Below are 18,366 nucleotides of genomic sequence, written 5' to 3'. Positions count from 1 at the left end.
TCCGATGAAACTAGTCCATCTGAATTTTCCCATCGGAACATACGATTGTGCGTTCAGGCCATTAGACAATCAGGAGTTTTTGATATGTGAAGTTTAGAGAAGAATATATCATGTTTCAAGTGTTGTTTGTTCACTAATCAAAAAGCATTTAGAATTAAAGGTGCAATATAACAGTGAAATTAAAGAAGTACTCCACTCCAATGCAAAAGCTAGGTATTATTTACCCTACGTTCACAACTATGCGTTTTCTTTTTGTTTCTTTTTTTTGGAGAAACGCTCTACAATCCATTCAACGTGGTTTCCTATGGATATAGTTCACATCTGTGTGTTTTGCGGCACTGTGTTTTTTGGAAAGGGTCAGGCAGATTGCATTTTGCGTGTAATAGACTTCAATGGAGCCACACCAAAAACGCAAGTGCTGGTTTTCAATGCGTTTTGCATTTTTTGGGGTATTTTTTCTCTTTAACACACTGTGTATAGCTGGTTGCTAAGGAGCGGGCCAGGAAGCTGGCTGCTGCGTCCTTAACAACTGATGAGTCATCAGCTGTCAGTGAAGTTCTCCGCTGACAGCTGAATAATAAAAAAAAATTGCTGGCAAAAAAAATGGTGCGAGGTCCCCCGGAAAATTCATACCAGACCCTTATCCGAGCATGCAGTCCAGCAGGTCAGGAAAGGGGGGGTGCTTTGGAGCACCTTGTCCCCATGTTGATGGGCCTTTTCCCCACAAGCCTGGGCAGTGGGTGTGGGGGTTGTGAGGGTCTGCGGGCAGGGGGCTTATCGGAATCTGAAAGCCCCCTTTAACAAAGGGACCCCAGATCCTGCCCCCGTCCTATGTGAATGAGTATGGGGTACATTGTACCCCTACTCATTGACCAAAAAAAGTGTAAAAAATAAATAAAAACACACACAGTTTTTTTCTTTATTAAAAAAACAATTTCCTTGATGTAGATCAGGGGTGTCAAACTCAATTTCATCGTGGGCCGCATCATCATTATGATTGTCCTAAAAAGGGCCGGTTGTATCTGTAAGATTAGATGTCCAGCACATCCCCTCCCCGTACATTAGATGTCAAGAGCCACTCCACCATCAGAATTTGAGTCCCCTACTCTCCCTTACATCACTGCTGCTGGGAAGAAGCTGGATGCATTTCATCACGTCGCCGACCAAACCACTGGACCAGAAAAAAAGAAAGCTCCGCCCCCGCCCCTTACTTTAAGACCTGTCAGAGAGAGGAGCAGGCAGTGGCGGTTAGAATTCGTTACGGGTGGAGTTGTTTTTTTCTGGTCCAGCGTGATTGACGATGGATCTACATTGAGGGATATATTTTTTTGTTTTTAATAAAGAAATTGTAAAAACTGTGTGTATGTTTTAAATTCTTTTTATTTTTTGGTGAATGAGTAGGGGTACAATGTACCCCATAATTATTCACATAAGAGGGGGGCTGGGATCTGGGGGCCTACTTGTTAAAGGGGGCTACCATATTCCCACAAACCCCCACAACCACCACCCAGGGTTGTGGGGAAGAGGTCCTTGTCCCATCAACATAGGGACAAGGTGCTTTGGGGTGGGCGGTCTGGTATGTATTTTATTATTTATTTATTTTTTAACATTTTGGTGTGGAGTTCCCCTTAAAATTCACACCATACCCAAAGGGCCTGGTATGGATTGGGGGGACCCCCATGCTGTTTCTTTTTCACATTTTTGTATTGCCGTCTGACAGCTAATGACTCATCCGTTGTTATGGACACAGCGGCCGGCTTCCCAGCCCTCTCCTTAACAACCAGCTATTCACTGTGCCATGACTGGGCAAAGCCAATCAGGGCTTAGAATGCACAGTGGATTCGCTGAGCTCCTAGCAAATTTGGGTGTTTGCTGAACAGGTGACGTTTGCACTGAACTTATGCTTGGCCAAATCTGCTCACCCAACACTAATCACTAGGGCCAGGTTAAATCCACCTGGAGACTGGATGATGCTGCACCAACTATACAAGCCATGCATATAAGTTACACAGCTAAGTCATGCATACAAGGTTTCAGTGGTCACTGTGGAAATCTGCACATGGACATTGGTATACTGCTAAACCCACCTGGAGACAGGAAGATGATGCACCTACTAAAATATACTGTATATTTCCTTGGTGGTCCCTGTTAAAGTGTATTTATGGACATTCTTTTCTTTGTGAAATCACAGGTTAAATCCACCTTGTGACCTTTCTCATACCTGGAGCATTTACATTTTTGGATAACAACATTCCTAGATTGGCAATATCAATTTGATGTGCTGGTTTCAACCATTTGATGTGGTATATCCTCAGCAACACAGGAAGCTTTTGCTGAGCCCTTTTCGATTACAGTCTGAATAATAGACCACTCAAATTTGTTCATGAAAGAAGCAGATGGTTCAGCACATTATTGATTTGCTAACAAAAAAAAGGGTGAGCCGTGTGATGCGTTGAATCACCCTCTAGCGCAGCCAGGAATGCACAACAGCAGGAGCAGTAGAGCACTCCGTCAGGTCTCTGTTCCCATTTGAATTCCTGCTATGTGGCCCGGTTCCTAGCAGGCCATGGAACAGTACTGGTTCCCAGCCGGGTGTTGGGGACACCTGGTCTAGGGGGTTGAAAAAAAGCACTTTTCCTTACCGGATCCAATGTTTCCCATAGGCTTCAGGGACTGGTCTAGCTGTGTTGAGTGGAGGGTCAGGTACTGTAAGTTAGACCATTAATTTACCCAAGGCCCCCATCAGGAATTTTGGGGCCCCTTACATAGCTTCAGGCATAGGCCCCCTAGGAGTAGGCAACAGGGGGGGTGCTGCCGCCGCAAATTGAGAAGTGGGGCGGAGTGCGTCAAGTTGAGAAGTGGGGGGGGTGACGCAAGTTCAGAAGCGGGGGGCACCGCCAATTGAGAATGGGGGGCGCCGCAAATTGAGAAGCTGGGGGGGGTGGAGGGTGCTGCCACCGCAAATTAAGGTCGGGGGCTTTGGGTGAGGACGAACAAAAAAAAATGTAAAAAAGAGGGGGATGCCACCAGGCCCCTTAGAGGTCGGGGGGCTTTGGGTGCTGATGTAAAAAAAAGTAGGATGCCACCCAGGCCCCTGGGGACCACTGGGCCCCTTAGAGTTCGGGGGGCTTTGGGTGCTGATGAAAAAAAAAAGGGGGGATGCCATCCGGGCCCCTTACAGGTGTATTGCCTGTACCCCCCTGATGGCAGCCCTGAATGTACCTGGTCACTCACGCAATTAATCCTTGCAGTGCAGCTCCAGGACTTTTGGCTTAACCATGTTTAGCTTTAAACATTCTTTTATCATTCAACTTGATTGTCTACATTTGTGACAGATGTAATCAAGGACAAGGTATGTAGAGGAATTGGGCCTTTTTCCTTAGGGCTCTTTCACATGGAACGGATCCGTATTGATCCACTCCGTTAGCCCGTTTGGCTCAGCGGGGATTCCTCCGTAAATCCCTGCTGAGCTGTCGGCGGACAGGGCGATCCCCGCACACAGTTCAGAGACCGCCCTGTCTCTCCTCCGCTCTCCCCTATGGGGAATCGGATGAATACGGACCGTGTGTCCGTATTCATCCGATCCGTTCCGCCGGACGGAAGAAAAATAGGGTTTTCTTTCGTCCGCAAAAGCGGATCTTTGCGGACACGGATGGTTGCGGACGTTAGCGGATGCATCATCCGCTAACGTCTGCAATCCCATAGGGATACATTACAAGTCCGTAAACGGACTTGTAATAAACGGACCGTTTGTCCATAGGTGTGAAAGGGCCCTTAGAACCAGAAATTATTTGTACACTGTAGGTTTAATTCACTTTATTTACAGCTCAACGGACAATGCCTTTTTACTGAAATAAGCTATAAATCACAATTTTACACAGACCACATCACATCTTATTTTCGTGAAAACAGTTTTTACAGTGTACTTGTAAGCTGTGGGAAAAGTTATAATGCCAAGATAAAATGTTTGCACCCTCAAGGCAATATTGAGCCAGTGAAGTCCACAAGTGACATCACGTCATTGCCTCTCTTGGCAGAGAAGTGCATGTTATGACTTTAATTACAAAAAACATCCAGTGAGAATTAGGCCTCTGCTGTTTCTAGCAGATAGATTTCTTTGTTTGCCACAATGGCGGATATTTACTAAAACTGGAGCACTCAGTATCTGGTGCAGCTGTGCATGGTAGTCTATCAGCTTCTTAATTCAGCTTGTTTAATTAAGCTTTCCCAATAAAACCCTGGAAGCTGAACATATCAAAAAGTATAAACATACCTGTAAAATATCCTGATTACATGACGCGCCACCGGTGGCCAATATCCTTGTCTGTGGCACTAGAAAAAAAAGGATCAATAGGGTTAATATCAGTAAATTTAAAATTAGTGATGCCCATTTCACTATATCCTTTTTATTTTTCAGGTAATAGTAATTTATAAAGGTTTTGTACTTGTTTTCTTTATTGTTGTTTAGAAGTTAACCACTTAACCCCCGGACCATTTGGCGTGATAAAAGACCAGGCCATTTTTTGCGATTCGGCACTGCATCGCTTTAACTGACAATTGCACGATCATGCGACGTGGCTCCCAAACAAAATTTACGTCCTTTTTTTTCCCACAAATAGAGCCTTCTTTTGGTGGTATTTGATCACCTCTGTGGTTTTTATTTTTTGCACTATAAACAAAAATATAGCGACAATTTTGAAAAAAATTCTATATCTTTTACTTTTTGCTATAATAATTATCCCCAAAAAATATATAAAAAAAATGTTTTCCTCGGTTTAGGCCGATACGTATTCTTCTACATATTTTTATTTAAAAAATCCAAATAAGCTTTTATTGATTAGTTTGCACAAAAGTTATAGCGTCTACAAAATATAGGATAGTTTTATGGCATTTGTATTAATATTTTTTTTTACTAGTAATGGTGGCGATCAGTGATTTTTATCATGACTGGGACATTATGGCGGACACATCGGACACTTTTGACACATTTTTGGGACCATTCACATTTATACAGTGAACAGTGCTATAAATATGCATTGATTACTGTATAAATGTGACTGGCAGGGAAGGAGTTAACCACTAGGGGGCAGGGCAGGGGTTAAATGTGTAGCCTAGTGAGTGTTCTAACTGTAGGGGGAGGGGGGTGACTGGGGGAGGTGACCGATCTGTGTCCCTATGTACAAGGGACACAGCATCGGTCTCCTCTCCCTGACAGGACGTGGATCTCTGTGTTTACACACAGAGATCCACGGTCCTGCTCAGTTACTGGGCAATCGTTTGTGTCCCCGGCAGCCACGCGCATTGTGTTCCCAGTAACGCGACGGGTGCGCGCGCACCGCCGGAGGCGCGCGTGCCCCCTAGTGGCTTTAAATGACAGGACATCATATGACGTCCTGTCAGAACAATAGAGTATTCTGCCCGCCGTCATTCAGGTCAATCAATAAATCAAGCTAACTGGACTTGCTGTATTTAAAGGCATTTTGCTGGTCTGCCGACAAGCGTTCTCAATTCAGAATGACTTGTACAAAAATTCTTTGGGAATGGAAAGGTGGATGCGAGAGGTTTATCTGCTTTGTATTAAATGGATTATGTGCTTAAAATCTTATAAAAAAAAATAATATTTTATTTGAATCTTTTGGTTTTTATTTTAAAAGAGTAAAACAAACCATTTTAAAATGGGAGTGGGTCTCTTATAAATGTCTTCAGAATGTTATCTATGTCATAGTTACAAAAATATCAGAAAAAATATATGTTGAAATGTCTTTATTAGAAATTTTTTCAGAAAAACACATTTTAAAAATATATTTTCTAATATGTTTCTTTGGACAATACATTTAAATTATATTTTTGGAATGCATTTACAAGTATATTTAAAGATATATGTTTAAATGCATTTTTTAAAATGGAAAATATATTTACAAACATATATTTTCACATATATGCCTTTGGAAAATATATTAAAATTATATTTTTGGAACGCATTTACAAATATATGTAAAAATATATGTTGAAATTACTTTTTATGTGTTAAAAAAATCTGAAGAATATATTTTAAAAATATATTTTCCAATATATGTCTTTGGAAAATGCATTTAAATTATATTTTTGGAATGCATTTACAAGTATATTTAAAAATATATGTTTAAATGCATTTTTTTTAGATGCTCAAAAATATCTGTCAAATATATTGAAAAAAATATATTTTCAAATATATGCCTTTGGAAAATATATTTTAATTTACATTTTTGGAATAGATGTAAAAATATATTCGCGTAGGCCAAAATATTGTAAATATATTTAAAATATATCATTTTTTTAAATAAATATATTGGAAATATATTTTTCTTCCATATGGGTGTGTCCTAGTGAGTGATTCTAACTGTTAGGGGGTGTGGCTATGAGTGACATGTCACTGATCGATGTTCCCGATGACAGGGAACAGATGATCAGTGACATGGAAAAAGAAAAAGAAACTGAGAAACTAAGAAAATCGAATATGAAATGACCAGGCTTGCCAGGCCACAAGAGTAGCTCTGAATAAATAGTGGAAATTAAACAATTGGAAGCAGCAAACCTTCTGTGAAACAACATACAGTGGAAATAATAGAAAAAATATATATGGCTGCGCTAAATCTTTGGTGATTACAAATCTTATGTGTAACCTTGTAAATACATCAACACTACAAATAAAGCAACATATGAATGATCCGATAAAAACACACTTGTGATTATCAGAAAAAAAAAAGGTGAAGATAAACCTTACATGAATTAATAAACCAAAAATGTATCTCAAAACAATAAATACATCTTCAGCTTTTGGCACATTAGCATGATTGTTAAGTTATACATATAAAAAGGTGTTAAATAATAAATTATTAAAATGTGGAAAACTTGGCATATTTGATGCTCAGGGCAAAACATGTATAACTCTCCCTTGCCCCTAGATTGGGAAGAGAACATCTTTACATTGATGGTCAGTAGAAGAAGCCCATTAGATTGATAGTCAGTGAGAGTTGTGGTCACTTACACTGGGGGTTAGTGGAGAAGTGGTTTCTTACGTTGGGTATCAGTTTAGTGACCCCTTAGACCCCTTTCACACTGAGGAAGTTTTCATGCATTTTATCACAAGAAATAGCACCTGTAAAGCACCTGAAAACTGTCTCCCATTTATTTAAATGGGTGCTTTTACACCCAGGCGGTGCACTTGCGGGACATTAAAAAAGTCCTGCAAGCAGCATCTTTGGGGCGGTTACATAGTTACATAGTTAGTCAGGTTGAAAAAAGACACAAGTCCATCCAGTTCAACCACAAAAAACAAAATAAAAAAACACAGTAAAATCCTATACACCCAACTCCATACCCACAGTTGATCCAGAGGAAGGCAAAAAACCCCAGCAGAGCATGATCCAATTTGCTACAGCAGGGGAAAAAATTCCTTCCTGATCCCCCGAGAGGCAATCGGATTTACCCTGGATCAACTTTACCTACAAATCTTAGTACTCAGTTATATTCTGTACATTTAGGAAAGAATCCAGACCTTTCTTAAAGCAATCTACTGATCTGGCCAGAACCACCTCTGGAGGGAGTCTGTTCCACATTTTCACAGCTCTTACTGTGAAAAAACCTTTCCGTATTTGGAGGTGAAATCTCTTTTCCTCTAGACGTAAAGAGTGCCCCCTTGTCCTCAGTGATGACCGTAAAGTGAATAACTCAACACCAAGTTCACTGTATGGACCTCTTATATATTTGTACATGTTGATCATATCCCCCCTAATTCTCCTCTTCTCAAGAGTGAATAGATTTAGTTCTTCTAATCTTTCCTCATAGCTGAGCTCCTCCATGCCTCTTATCAGTTTGGTTGCTCTTCTCTGCACTTTCTCCAGTTCTCCGATATCCTTTTTGAGAACTGGAGCCCAAAACTGAACTGCATATTCCAGATGAGGTCTTACTAATGATTTGTACAGGGGCAAAATTATATCTCTGTCTCTGGAGTCCATACCTCTCTTAATACAAGAAAGGACTTTGCTCGCTTTGGAAACCGCAGCTTGGCATTGCATGCCATTATTGAGCTTATGATCAACTAAAACCCCCAGATCTTTCTCCACTACAGACCCCCCCAGTTGTACTCCCCCTAGTATGTATGATGCATGCATATTCTTAGCCCCCAAGTGCATAACTTTACATTTATCTACATTAAACCTCATCTGCCACTTAGTCGCCCAATCAGACAGAGCATTGAGGTCGGCTTGTAAATTGGAGACATCCTGTAAGGACGTTATTCCACTGCATAGCTTGGTGTCATCTGCAAAGACAGAAATGTTACTTTTGATCTCAGACCCAATATCATTTATAAATATATTGAAAAGTAAGGGTCCCAGCACTGAACCTTGGGGTACACCACTGATAACATTGGACCATTCAGAGTAAGAATCATTAACCACGACTCTCTGAATTCTGTCTTTCAGCCAGTTTTCTATCCATTTACAAACTGATATATCCAATCCTGTAGACCTTACCTTACACATGAGCTGTGTGTGCGGAACTGTATCGAACGCTTTTGCAAAATCCAAATATATCACGTCCACAGCCACGCCTCTGTCCAGGGTTTTACTTACCTCTTCATAAAAGGAAATCAGGTTTGTCTGACAACTTCTGTCTTTCATGAATCCATGTTGACTGCTGCTTAAATAGTTTTTTTCCAGCAAGAACTCATCCATGTGGTCTTTTATTAAACGTTCCAGTATCTTCCCAACTATAGAAGTTAAACTAACAGGTCTATAGTTACTTGGTAAAGACTTTGTTCCCTTTTTAAATTTAGGTTTAGGAGCGATGATCTGTATACAGCTCTCCCAGAATACCCCTGCTCATTAAAATGAATGGGCAGTGCTTTGGAAGCACCGCAATACAGGACTTTTTAACCCCTTCTTTGGGGTTAAAAGCGTTCCACTAGTGGCCGAAAAGCGCAGCTTAAACAGCGGTAAAGTGCCACTAAAACGAGTGGCGCTTTACTGCTAAAGCACAGGCAGCCCCAGTGTGAACGGGGTCTTAAATAAATCTGCAGTGATAAGAATGCCCACTTACAGATAGCTAAAACAATCATTTGTTACAGTAGATACTTACCTGAAATATGAAAGGAGTGGCTCCCCTAATCCCATGCTGCTGTATCTGCCAAATGACAATGGTGCCAAAACTATTCTTAGAGGAACCTGGGCTTCCATGGAACAGTTCCATAGAAGTCTGGCCTAAGCTGAGATTATTTGAGAAAAATTGGCAAGATAGCGATGGACCCGTAGAGTTATCTCACTGGTATTGTTATCTTACTACCTGTAAATATACTGTGAGTTGGCAGCAGGTACAGGCATGATCATGTACATGATTGGATTGGACTTCTTTCCGGTTTAGGGCGTGACTGCACCCCTGCCAACCTGTGCTGTGATTGGACAGAGCACAAGTTTACCAGCTGATCTCAGCCAATGATTTTGGGTTAAAATCAATCAATCAAGTGTGTCCAATCACGTACAAAGTTCACACACAGAGTTTACAACAACACAGACAATGAGTTCACTGTACCCCTGTATGATGGATGACATGTAACCCTGAGAATGTACTGGGTCTTCTATGCATGATATCAATTGAGATCATTTATATATGTTTAAAAGATTTGGGCCAGATTCATAAAAGAGATACGACGGCGTATCTCCTGATACGCCGTCGTATCTCTGAGATACGACTGTCATATCTATGCGCCTGATTCATAGAATCAGGTTATGCATAGATCTCCCTAAGATCCGACAGGTGTAAGTGACTTACACCGTCGGATCTTAGGCTGCAATTCTAGGCCGGCCGCTAGGTGGCGATTCCATTGCAGTCGGCGTAGAATATGCAAATGACTAGTTACGCCGATTCACGAACGTACGCTTTGCCCGTCGCTGTAAATTTACGTTGTTTCCGTAGAGATACGCGGCGTAAAACTAAACCTGCCCTCTAGGTGGTCTAGCCAATGTTAAGTATGGCCGTCGTTCCCACGTCGAAATTTTAAATTTTACGTTGTTTGCGTAAGTCGTCCGTGAATGGCGCTGGACGCCATTTACGTTAACGTCGAAACGCAATGCACGTCGGGAAATTTTAGGGGCGGAGCATGCGCAGTACGTTCGGCGCGCGAACGCGCCTAATTTAAATGGTCCCCGCCCCATTTGAATTAGGCGGGCTTGCGCCGGGCGGATTTACGCGACGCCGCCGCAACTTTACAGGCAAGTGCTTTGTGAATCAAGCACTTGCCCGTAAAACATGCAGCGGTGTAACGTAAATGTAATATGTTACGCCGCTGCAGAGTAAGCCGATTCTACCTGAATCTGGCCCTTTCTTTTCATATACAAAAATACAACCTGATACTTGTATTTATGTATTATTGATAGTCATATGCATATAATAAATATCTCAATTTTATCTCTTGGTAATATTGCATATGCTCTGTTCATAAAGTTATTCAGAAGTTAAAGTGATACTAAAGTCTTGTTTTTTTTTTTCTATAAACATTACAAACATGTTTTACTTACCTGCTATATGTAGTGGTTTTGCATGAAGAAGCTCAGATCCTCCTTTTCTTGGGTCCCTCACTGGCACTCCTGTCCCCTACCTCCTGTTGAGTTCCCGCACAGAAAGCAGCTTACTATGGGGGCACCCAACCCGAGCCGCAGCTCTGTGTTTAGACACAGAGCTTCAGTTCCGCCCTATCTTTCTCCTCATTGGCTAACTGACTTTGACAGCTGCTTGAGCCAATAGTGCTGCTGCTGTGTCTCAGCCATTTAGGAGGGAAAGTCCCGGATGGCCGGGGCACTCGTGGACATCGCTGGAAGGGGATGGGTCTCAGGTAATTTTTAGGTGGGCTGAGGGGGGCTGCTGCACACAGAAGGCTGTTTATCTTATGCATAGAATGCCTAAGATAAAAATACCTTCTGACTTTACAACCACTTTAAGGACAATTTTGATGATCTGTAGAAGAGTACCATAGTTTTCTGCAGTGCTGATTCAGGAATGCTCAGTAGTGTTATGGAAGGGTTAAGGAAATCCTATCGGGATGAAATTAAGCATCTGCTCATTAGTTAATCTATAAAATCAGACATTTAAGCAGCCCCAAGCTGCCTTAGAAGCCAGTGTAAAGCCCTAAAGTCTCATCTGAATCCAAGGGTTGTTTTTTTCTAGGGTATACTCAAGATTCCCAGAGCACCACAGCACATAATGCAGCATTATGCGGAATTAAAGAGCTGCTAGAAAATAAAAGTAATCGTCTGCTACAAACTTACACAAAACAGGTTGTATCAAAATTGTCTTATAATGGAATATTTCCCAATTGCTCTTGTGACATGCTATGGCTCAAGGCATACAAAGGTGATATTTAAATTATAGATGCAGGCTTAGTCAGCCCCTGGCTCCTTAAACTGTATATCTATACTATATACAGTATATATATTGCATACTCCCAACCGTCAGTATTTTTACTGCCAGCCAGTAAAAAACAGGCAATTTTCTCCTGCCAGTAAAAGAAAAAGGTTGCCAGTAAAAAATATGGCTGTGATGCTCGGCTTGGTCCAGAGCTGGCTGAGACCATCTGAGTGCCTGCTACAGTGTGATCAGACGGTTTTGGTGGAGGCGGTGCCTAAGCATGTTGAGTGATGTCATAGTGCAATTGAGCCAAGCGGAAAGACTCTTGTGTGGATCTGTGGTATGGGAGCAAGGCAGGCTGGGACCGGGACCATAGGTGCTGTTTAGAATGGAGTGGACTGGAGGGACCACTTGACATGGAGAGAGACTGTCACTGGGACGTGATGTATCAGTGAGGTCTCATCATCATCTGTGCTGCTGCACACTGTTGTCAGTGTCACTAAGAGAGTCAATTTTATGTGTGTGTGCTGCCAATTCTAGTTTCTTGCCCTCCATTCTCCTGTCCCTGAGCTACTTACTATATCGAAAATAAAATAAGAAATATGTTTTTTGCCTTATTAACTACCTTAAATCATATTGCTAATTGCATATCATATTTGTTTGTAGTCTAAATACTATAATTTGCACTTAAACTGTGGTTTTGTAACTTTTGGAAATGCCAGTAAAAACTTGGCTGGGCCAGTAAATTTTGGGTGTTGTGTCAGTAAATTTAAATCTGGTAGGTTGGCAACACTGCTCCCAAAGGGAGACCTGTTCTTTCGGCTGGGAGTATTTGGCTTTTATGCTCATATAAGCAGTTGGATGTGAAATGTTTTATGTCTTGTTAAAATGTTACGTTGTTTCCTTACTATAAGGCTCCATGCACACTGAAGCTGATAAACTGTAGTTTATTGGCGTTTTCTTTTGTAAAGCCCATAAACTGAACTCTATGTTAGCCTATGTGCCGATACACACCTGAGCGTTTCTTAGTGTTAATGAGCTTTGGAGTTTATTGGCTTTTTTCTGAACGCCCGAAATTTGCGTTCAAAGTGCCGTTTTTCGTCGGGAAAACATTTAACGTTTTTTTATCCATTGAAAAAAAAAAAAAGCTATTGCAAAAAACGCTAAAAAACTTAATACGGAATAATTAATACTACTTAATGTAGAATATAACTGGTGCATACAGTAAAATTGTATGGCGCACTGGGAGCACCATTAATATGTGAGTTTGTTACCTGGAGTTTTTTATATTCATAAATTAGTGTGTTGCACTTTTTGGCGTATTTATATTTATATGTCTGGCTGGAGGAGCAGAGGGCTGATTAGAGGGAGGAAGTACCTTTTATTACGGATACCCTGGAGAAGAACCTCTAGTCCCCTTTGGGAGAGATAAAAGCGTTAATAGATCATATCTTTGTATATGATCCATTAACCCAGGTGAGAGCATAACCAGTGGAGAGGGAGCACATAGCATGAAGCACGTTTAAACAACACAGTGGAGTGTGGCCAGAAGAGCACAGAGCTATATTGTGGACTGCACTATATGTTTTATTTGTCTGATTTTATAATATTTTTTATTTGGCAACACTCAGGATAATGGGTTATTGATTTCTGGGTGTCTGTGGCTCTGTACATAGGTGGTTGTGGTTCTATTTCATTTTTTGACACCCAGAATCACTTTGAAGTGTAATGTTCACTACTCAGCTTTTGCATATGGTTTAAGTAATCATCTGTTATTATAATTTAGCACTTAAATACCATCTCAGTAGTGTGGAGCGCAGCACCATTTACGTTGTTTTAACAGTTCCATTTTACTTCAGTAAAGAGCAAGGAGGACATTGGAGATGCAATTTCTACTTGTTGCTTAACCACCCCTTTTGGAAACCCAGTCATGGTTCCAGGGATATGGATACTTTTGACTCAAGGACTTTAACCACTTCCCTACCCTACTAAAATATATATACTAGACTGCCTGCACTGTATATATATATATTCAACACTGACTGCACTGTGTATGTGTGTGTGTATACACAGTGCAGTCAGCAGTCAGTAGAGAGTATGTGCTGGTTGCTGGGAATGCCTGATGCAAGGAAAGGGGGGCTCGATTGGGGGATGCCTGGTGTAAGGGGTGACTCTGTTGGCAATGTCTGATGTAAGGAGGACTCTTCTGGCAATGCCTGATGTAAGGGGGGACTCTGCTGGCAATGCCTGATGTAAAGGGGGACTCCGCTGGCAATATCTGATGTAAGGGGGGAATCCACTGGCAATGTCTGATGTAAGGGGGGACTCCACTGGCAATGCCTGAAGTAAGGGGGGACTCCGCTGGGTATGCCTGATGTAAGGGAGGAGTCAGCTGGCAATGCCTGATGTAAGGGAGGACTCTGCTGGATATGCCTAATGTAAGGAGGGTGTAACGGAATGACCCGTGACAACCAGAGACTTTGGAAGGATGAGGGGTACTCCTGTGCCAGCGTCACTAATAACTCTTGGGTCTAAGGTCACCCTGTGTCCCTTTTGGGCATAGGGTGACTGAGAAATATTAATTATAAATTACATGAGATGTGACTGATAAATGATGGTTCATATTGCAGGATATCTTGAGATATTACAGCTGGTTATTCTGACCCACACCGGGTCAGTGGAGTGTCTCCTTTTGAGGTGTTAATTGCGTCTGGCTTCTGAAAGACCTTTCATTAAGTATGCTAATACTGTTTTATGTCTGACATAGAAATGTGTATTGTGCAGGTGAATCACTTAGTATCAGAGTCCGGATGTCTGGGGATACTTAGCTCAACTGGATGTCATTACCTAAAAGAATGTGATCAAAGCCCCCCATTGTGTGATGTTGGGGGTGGAGAGGTTGATTGTTCCTGTGATTACTGTAACCTGTTGTACTGTATATAAGCAAGCTAAGAAACCATTAAAAGATTCATACATTCATACATTTTGACTCAGAGAACGGAGCTTGTCTCGTTTATTCTGGTAAATGGGATGGATCGTGTCTGCTAGATTGTGGAGTGTCAGATAAGCTGTCGTGGTTGATGGAAGGGAAATCGTAAATGGTGGTGACCGTTACAGAGGGGTTCCGCTGGGAATGCCTGATGTAAGGAGGGACTCCGGTGGGAATGCCTGATGTAAGGAAGGGCTCCGCTGGGGACACTTGATGTAAGGAGGGGCTCTGCTGGGGACACCTGATGTAAGGAGGGGCTCCGCTGGGGACACCTGATGTAAGGACGGACTCTGCTGGGGACACCTGATGGCATCTGGTGATAAGCGAGGTGGCAGGTGACACGCTCAGGGCTTCCACTGATTCTGCATTATGATGAGTTGAATAATATATATATAATGTGTCGATGGGACCCTGTGCTATCTTAAAGCGGAGGTTCACCCAAAAGTGAACCTCCGCTTTTCGGAACCCTCCCCCCCTCCGGTGTCACATTTGACACCTTTCAGGGGGGCGGGGGTGCAAATACCTGTATAAAACAGGTATTTGCACCACTTCCGGGTATTGACTCTCGCGGGAGTCCGGTCCCTCCGCATCACCTCCCCCCCCCGTTGTGTTCTGGGAAACACTCGGCTCCCAGAACACAACAGGAACCAGTGGAACTGCACAGCGCGACTCGCGGCCATCGCAAATTTTGGCCAGCTAACAGTTAATAGCACCACGTTAGAACATGCTTGTATTCTCCCCCCACCTCAGAATATCCTCCCCGCCTCATTTTTGTCCTCCTTGTCTTCTATTAAACAAGGAAGACACATGATCTGCTAAGTATGGAAAGCGGGGGCGTGGCTAGTTAACTTACCATGCCAGCCCGCCCAAATCAAAGCCCAGTCCGTTGGAGCATATGGAGATAGAAGGAGGTGTGCTGATGTCTGCTGAGTTCCACTGCAGCTTCGTAGGAAAGCCAGGAGAGGAGGACTGTTCGCCTGTGACTCACACTGCCTGGGAGGAACCGAGGTCAGAGGAGAACAACTCCATGGGAAGCCAGGGGCACTCAGCCTGTGGTCACAGTGCGGCCCAGGAGAGCCAGAGGCTGGGCCGCGGACACTCGGCAGCCGGCGCCAGTGGCGGAAAGAGTCTGTGCTGGGTGCTGGGAAAGCCTGATGCAAGGAAAGGGGGGCTCCATTTGGGGGTGCCTGGTGTAAGGGGGGACTCTGATGGCAATGTCTGGTGTAAAGGATGACTCTGCTGGCAATGTGATGTAAGGGGGGACTCCGCTGGCAATGCCTGATGTAAGAGGGGACTCCGCTGGCAATGCCTGATGTAAGGGGGGACTCCGCTGGGTATGCCTGATGTAAGGGGGGAGTCAGCTGGCAATGCCTGATGTAAGGGGGGACTCGGCTGGGTATGCCTAATGTAAGGAGGGGCTCCGCTGGGAATGCCTGATGTAAGGAGGGACTCCGCTGGGAATGCTTGATGTAAGGAGGGGCTCCGCTGGGGACACTTGATGTAAGGAGGAGCTCTGCTGGGGACACCTGATGTAAGGACAGACTCTGCTGGGGACACCTGATGGCATCTGGTGACAAGCGACATGGCAGGTGACACGCTCAGGGCTTCCACTGATTCTGCATTATGGTGAGTTGAATAATTTCATTCTATATTACAATGTAATAACAGAAATAATGTGCTTCAATCATCCTGACACCATAACAACCATGGTGCCGGGATGATTGAAGCTCTAGCCCCAGGTGTTTGGAGTATATTTATCTGCTGATTGTTAAACTTTCTGGAATACACATATTTCTATTGTGGTGAAGGATCTGTGCCTGCTGTCCCTCCACCCTCTTTCTTTCTCTCTTTCTATCTTTCTTTCTTTCTTTATCTCTCTCTTTCTCTCCCACTTTTTTTCTCCCTCCATTTCTCATTCATCTCATACTCTAACTACACCCCTTCCGAGCCATGCCTATTTAAGCCACGCCCAATATTCATTGTAAACCACATCCCTTTTCTTATTATGGTATGCCCCGCCTACAAACGAATGCCATGCCCCCTTATTATAGCAAGGCTTTGTCTACATGCAAAAAAGTGTCCCGAATTTTTTTTTTGCAATGTTGCCAACTATGATGTGTGTTGGGCTATTTAGTTGTGACCTGAATATGGCTCAGGGCCCCACCCAACAGATAGAAAGTCTGTGCATGGGAGTCAGGTGGACTCCCATTCCTCTGAGAGGAGTCAGAGGCTGCATGGGTGCAGCCAGAGCATTCATGTCTGCAGGAGGCAGTGCATCGGGACCATCCCTATTATAGAGAAACAATCTCAGAGAACCAAGAGATCAGAGAAATCAATCCAGGGAATCTAAAAACCTGATAAATCAATCCTAGTAGTCAGAAAATGGAGGATGTTGAAAAGAAAAAGAAAAAAAACGATTGAAAATTTGTAAAATTTTAAATGGTGTGAGGAGCAGCCAGGAGAAGAGCTAGGAGAGCTCCTTCCACCTCGGAAGCTGATAAGTAGCATTTATCATAGTCAGATCAATGAAATATGCTTTATATTAACAGTGTCATATCATGAGATAATGTATGAGGGCGTGTTTAGGGGTGGAATTAGGGGTGGGCAGGGTAGGGGTTGGATGGAGAAACTGGTGGCAGGTAACCCTTAAGGCCGGGCTAGTATATCAGGACTTGAAATGTCGAGCCCTGCTATAGCATCCTGTAAGTCTTTAGAGCATTGGGATGATATAGAGGACATCCAGAAAGATCCAAAAAGTGCTATTAAATCGTTATCAGAACACAGTGGTCAGTAATAAAATTAGATTTTTGAGTTTGCTGTCAAATAATTGTCGGCTGCTAAAAATACAAATGGCATAAATGTATGGTATATCCAAAAGAATTTCTATTCCACAAAATACAGTATATGCCACAGCACCAATGTTACACTTGTTGACCAGTACTCTGCACCCAGAAATGCTAACGCTTAGCACACCGTAATTCATGTTCAATTCTCTTTACATACACTATGTATTGTCAGCACACACAGCATTTATGATTTACAGTATGTTTGTTTTTTGGCAAATGTCTTAATTGCTTACCCTAGAAAATATTTCCAGCACATATGGTAACATATTAATAGTATTAAAATGAAAGGTCTGCTTAACTTTTGGTCCCCCCAGCCTATGTGAAAAGGCAACATTAACAAAATAAAAACTTAAACAGCAAATCAAAAAGCAAAAATATGCCTACTTAACAATCGTGTCCAACTATAGCACCTAGGCAGGGCGACGACACAAGTTTTCTGGTGAGTTCCTGGGACAGTTGAGCCAAATTGAGAAGATGCTCCTACATATTCTGGAGTATGGAGTCATTTCTAACATGATTTGGGAACTTTAGCTTTCACAGTATCAGTGCAGAGCAGCTTTTTATTTTTAGTTAGAAAAGTGTCCCACATATAGACCTTAAAAATAGATATAAACAATATTTGATACAGAAGTGAACACATTCTGCTAAATTTAGCCTGGTATTAGCCTGGTATTGTAGGCATCAATAACCTCTGACCGTGAAAGGGTTGAAGAGGGAAAAGCAATGTATAAAATTAATTAAAAAAAAGGGCTTGCCTGTTTTAATGGGGTATTTCTCTCCAAATATGTAAAACATTTAAAATTAAATGTCAAAAGATACTTTCTGTGACCTGACTGACACATTAAAGTAAAATACAATGACCAGTTAAACTTGAATCTGTACAAAAAAAACTTATTTGCTCATACTAACTACAGAACTTACTCCATGTACATAAATAGTTAAACTAGCTTATCATTTTACTCTGCTGAAAAATACTGATTCACTTCTAGCTATATTTTGGCAGCTTCCTAATTAACATGGTTTTGCATTTGTTTTTCTATAAATTTAATTTTTTTCATGGTTGACTTAAGCTATGCAACATTTCCAAATTACATTTTCGAAATCACATCTATTCATTTGATCATATTCATGGATGTTTACCGAAAAATA

General features: G+C 42.2%; 1 protein-coding gene across 1 annotated transcript in view; it reads right to left on the bottom strand.

The window, feature by feature from the left end:
- Window positions 1-18,366, bottom strand: part of XYLB (xylulokinase) — a 208,994-nt gene that overhangs the window by 22,363 nt on the left and 168,265 nt on the right. The window contains exon 16 of the mRNA XM_040352754.1: window positions 4,274-4,332. Coding sequence (XP_040208688.1) covers window positions 4,274-4,332 — 59 coding nt within the window. The remainder of the gene's footprint in view (window positions 1-4,273; window positions 4,333-18,366) is intronic.

This window comes from Rana temporaria, chromosome 5 (genome assembly GCF_905171775.1).
Source record: "Rana temporaria chromosome 5, aRanTem1.1, whole genome shotgun sequence".
Lineage (NCBI taxonomy): Eukaryota > Metazoa > Chordata > Amphibia > Anura > Ranidae > Rana > Rana temporaria.
This window is presented reverse-complemented; position numbering and strand designations above follow the sequence as displayed.